Source organism: Leptinotarsa decemlineata, unplaced genomic scaffold (assembly GCF_025532065.1).
Source record: "Leptinotarsa decemlineata unplaced genomic scaffold, Ldec_3_MD MMD2_tig00000035_RagTag_RagTag, whole genome shotgun sequence".
Lineage (NCBI taxonomy): Eukaryota > Metazoa > Arthropoda > Insecta > Coleoptera > Chrysomelidae > Leptinotarsa > Leptinotarsa decemlineata.
In genome coordinates, this window is record NW_027412540.1 from 565,741 (window position 1) to 570,450 (window position 4,710).

General features: G+C 37.0%; 1 protein-coding gene across 1 annotated transcript; it reads left to right on the top strand.

Annotated features, from left to right (window-relative positions):
- Positions 1 to 325: 325 nt before the first annotated feature.
- Positions 326 to 4,279, top strand: LOC141481101 (uncharacterized). The gene is made up of 3 exons (XM_074172213.1): positions 326 to 602; positions 664 to 3,447; positions 4,263 to 4,279. The coding sequence occupies exons 1-3, from the start codon at positions 326 to 328 to the stop codon at positions 4,277 to 4,279; spliced, it is 3,078 nt and encodes a 1,025-aa protein (XP_074028314.1).
- Positions 4,280 to 4,710: the final 431 nt, after the last annotated feature.

A 4,710-nucleotide genomic window follows, 5' to 3' on the forward strand; every position in this document is an offset into this window, starting at 1 on the left:
ACAAGATGTATTCGTGCGTTGATTGTAAAAAAGTTTCACTCGTAGTGACAACCTACGTCGTCATCAGCGGGATTCCTGCACACCCGCAATAGGTGATGGACCTTCAACATCGAAGAGGCAACGGTTGACACCCCCAGCACTTCCAACACTGCAAACATGCGTTTGCTGCAATTTGACTATTGCAAGCGATCAGATGAATGTACATCGGAGGACGTTGCAGCACAGAACAAATGCATGTGTTCAATATGGGGAAGGTGTGAAAATTGTCAATACAGCTTTCAAGTGTCGAATTGTGAGCTACCGAGTTGGCAGTGAAAACCACCACATGGATTACCCAACATTCTTCAATGAAATTAAGCAGAAAGTAGTGAAATTACTCGAAGAAGTGTTCCAACACTTATATCCATATATCCATAAATGCATGAAAATGAACATGGAAGTGTTTGGGCGGTACAGTCTGCAAACTAAGGATCTTTCAGACATCAAATCATTTAATAGTCCCAATGAAGTAATTGATCAATCGAATGATTTGGATGTGGTTTATAGCAGTTTTGCAGATAGTTTAACTGTTAAAGCAGCGGAATTTCAAGATCGGGATTCAGGTATGTGATCTAGTCAAAATGTTGATGATGATGGACTTATAGAGAAAACCCATATTTTCAGGTTGGACCATTGAGAAAATTTTGTACTTGGAGGTGAATATCAACAAGTATAGCCCCTTCGGAGGGTCTTCTTACATCAAATTGCCAAGGTTCATCGAATTGAAGAAAAGTGTGGTGAATGTTCTTAATCAAGATCAGTGCTGCTTTGCGTGGGCTGTGACTTCAGCTTTATACCCTGCCAGTCAGAAACTTAATGAAATTTCATCATATCCCCACTTCTCAACCGTCTTGAATGTAGCAGGTATGGAATTTCCAGTTAAGTTGAAAGATATTCCTAAGTTTGAGGTTATGAACGATTGCTCTATCAATGTTTATGGGTTGGAAAATGTTTTTAAAAATGGTAGAATTGAATATGAAGTTGTGGGTCCGTTACACTATTCTAAACGTAGATTAAATAGTCATGTTAATCTGTTGATTATTACAGATGATTCTGGTAATAGTCATTATTGTTGGATTAAGGATTTATCGAGACTAGTATCATCACAAATATCTGCCCGTGGTCATAAAAAGTATTTTTGTGATGGTTGTTTATTGTACTTTGATAATGAACGAACTTTATTGCGACATCAGTTGAATGATTGTAATCACATATCGACAACGACACCATCCACAAATTTCAGGGTTGATAAATTTGGTAAAAGGGTACCTGAGAATATTTTGAAATTTGAAAATATCGAGAAACAGTTGAGGGTTCCATTCGTTGTATATGCTGATTTCGAATCTATTCTGAAACCAGTGCATACTAATGAGCCAAATCCTGCTAACTCTTATACAAATCGAACATATCTTCATGAACCATATGCTTTTTCTTACCTCATAAAGTGCTCTTTTGATGATTCTATATCTAAATTTGTACTATATAGAGGTGCTGATGCAGCTAAAGTGTTTGTGTCAAACTTGGAGGCTGATGTCACCAATATTTATCACAAATATTTGAAGAAAGTCATTCCAATGAGTCCATTGACTGATGAGGAAGAGCATGATTTCAATATTGCCGCCACATGTGGTATATGTGGAGAACCATTCGGTGATGGTGATATTAAGGTGCGTGACCACTGCCATCTAACGGGGAAAAAAAGAAATGGAGCTGCACATAGTATTTGTAACCTCAATTTCAAATTGCCCAACTTTATACCCATAATTTTTCATAATCTCAGTGGGTATGACTGTCATTTGTTCATAAAAGAGTTATGCACAAACAAAACAAAAGTTGATGTCATTGCTCAAACTAAAGAAAAGTATGTTTCCTTCACGAAACATATAATTATGGAGAGAATAGTAGATCACAATGGAGTGATGAAAAATAAGTTTTTGAAATTAAGGTTCATCGATAGTTTTAAATTTATGGCTGCTTCCCTTCAAGAGTTAGGTGACAATTTAGATGAAAAACATTTTGTGGAAACAAGAAAATATTTTCCGGAACAGGATAAATTCAAACTTATGAGGCAGAAAGGTGTTTTTCCGTACAGTTTTATCGATTCTTTAGATAAATTAAATTATTCTAGTATACCATCAAAGGTGGACTTTTATGATAAATTAAATGAAAAACATGTTTCTGATGAGGATTATGATAGAGTAAAGCAGGTATGGAACACATTCAATTGTCAAGATTTGGGTGAATATTCTGACATATACCTAAAATCTGATGTTCTACTGTTGTGCGATATTTTTGAAAATTTTAGAAGTATGAGTTTAGATACATATAAATTGGATCCTGCTCACTATTTCACTTCTCCAGGTCTTTCTTGGGATGCTATGTTGAAGTATACGGGTGTCAACTTGGAATTATTAACTGATATCGATATGGTGCATTTTCTCCAAAACGGTATACGTGGTGGTGTAAGCCAGTGTTCGGAGAGAAAGCATATTGCAAACAATCAGTTTCTTCCAAACTATAATCCCGAAGAACCTTCATCTTTCATAATGTATTTGGATGCAACAAATCTGTATGGTCATAGCATGTCTCAATCATTACCTTTCGGTGGGTTCACTTGGTTGACCGCCAGTGAAATATGTCAGTTGGATATCAATAGTATTCCAGATGATAGCCCCCAAGGATACATACTTGAAGTAGATGTGCATTACCCTGTCGAGTTACACGATCTACATTCGGATTTACCATTTTTGGTTGAAAGTATTATACCACCTGGTTCAAAGTCCAAAATACCCAAACTTATTCCTAATTTGAATGATAAAAAGAAATATATCGTTCATTATAGGAATTTGAAACAAGCGGTCCGTAATGGTTTGATGGTGATGAAAACTCATAGAATTCTCAGATTCAATCAGTCACCGTGGCTGAAAAAATATATCGATTTAAATACAAATTTGAGAAATAAGGCTACCAATAAGTTTGAGAAGGGTTACTTCAAATTGAATATAAATTCCATATTTGGCAAAACGATGGAAAATGTAAACAATAGAAGAGACATTCGAATTGTCACACATTGGGAATCCATAAGAAGAGGTATGGGTGCCAATGCTTTGATAGCTCGTCCCAATTTCAAAACATTATCCATATTTTCGGAAGACTTTGTCGTCATACATATGGATAAAGTTAAGGTTTGTTATAATAAACCATTGTATTTGGGGTTCAGTATATTGGATATGTCGGAAACAGTCATTTATGATTTTTTCTATGATGTCATCAAAAAACATTACGGACCACAAGCTTCTCTTCTCTATACCGATAAGGATTCTTTGATACTGAAAATAATGACGGATAATTTTTATAATTTTATGATTGCAAATGTTGACAAATTTGACACTTCTAACTATAGGTTGGGTAATAAATTCAATGTGCCAGTTAGCAAATCGGTGATTGGAAATATGAAGGATGAACTTCCGAGTGATCCCATCATCAGTTTCCATGGCACCGGTGCGAAAGCATACCATGTACAAAGTGTGTCTGATGAAATAAAGAAAGCAAAAGGTATTAAAAAATCCGTTATAAAAAATCAAATTTCAATTGAAGATTACATTAGGATTGTTGAAACAGGCGGTATAATATTTAGAAAGATGAATGTATTCAGGAGTGATTTACATGATATTTACACGTTGATGTGCAATAAAGTCGCGCTATCACATAATGATGATAAGCGATTCATCATTCCTAATACCACCAAGACATTACCTTGGGGCCACAACGATATTGAATTCTATCAGACAAGTTCCGAACAAAATTTAAGAATTCTTTTGAATGTACTGAAAGATGAAAACAGTATAAGTGACAAGAAATTAAATTTACTCATTGCCTTATTGGAAGAGCAATCGAGTAATTGAATTTTTTCACTCATTATCTGGTTTGTTCAACAAATTGTAAAATTCATACTTGTGGAATATTTCAAACGAATTATCCTACCCCACTTCCACCCCCACTCCCATTCCCACCCGAAGTGGTAGGGAGCATACGGCTATAAAACATGAGGAGGAGGCCACAGTTCATCATTCGATTGCAGTCTTCTTCCGAAAGAAGCAGCCAACCTGAGATACCTACCAGCCAACTTAATTGAAGTTGAAAATTCCAAGCAGCTTGATGTAAGTACACACTTCCATACTATTTATATTATATTGTCTAATATTTTCATTTTCTCTTTCTAGAATCATGTCTTTTCTAAGGAATGCACTGATGACCCCGATTACCACTCTCAGTGAGAGACAGTTGGAGGATGTAGAGCGGAGGAGGGTGGTTGTCCTACAGGACATCATGGTACAACCACCAGCTGCACCACCAGCTGCAGCTCCCATTCCACCACCGGGGATGACTTCCACCCAGGAAGTGGCGGCTCCCATTCCACCACCGGGGATGACTTCCACCCAGGAAGTGGCGGCTCCTGACTTGAAGTTCTTTTTCGAGGACTTCAAACCAACCCCCAACTTTGTCAACATTCAGACCAACTTCTTCGTCAGCACCCCAAATCGAAGATTTACTGAATGTGTACAACCCGGACCTGGACGAGTCTCTGGCGGATTTATCGCATCTTCAAAGTCTCTTATCGCCCATCGAACTATTATCGCCCATCGATTCAGGGGATGAGTTCGAGAAACC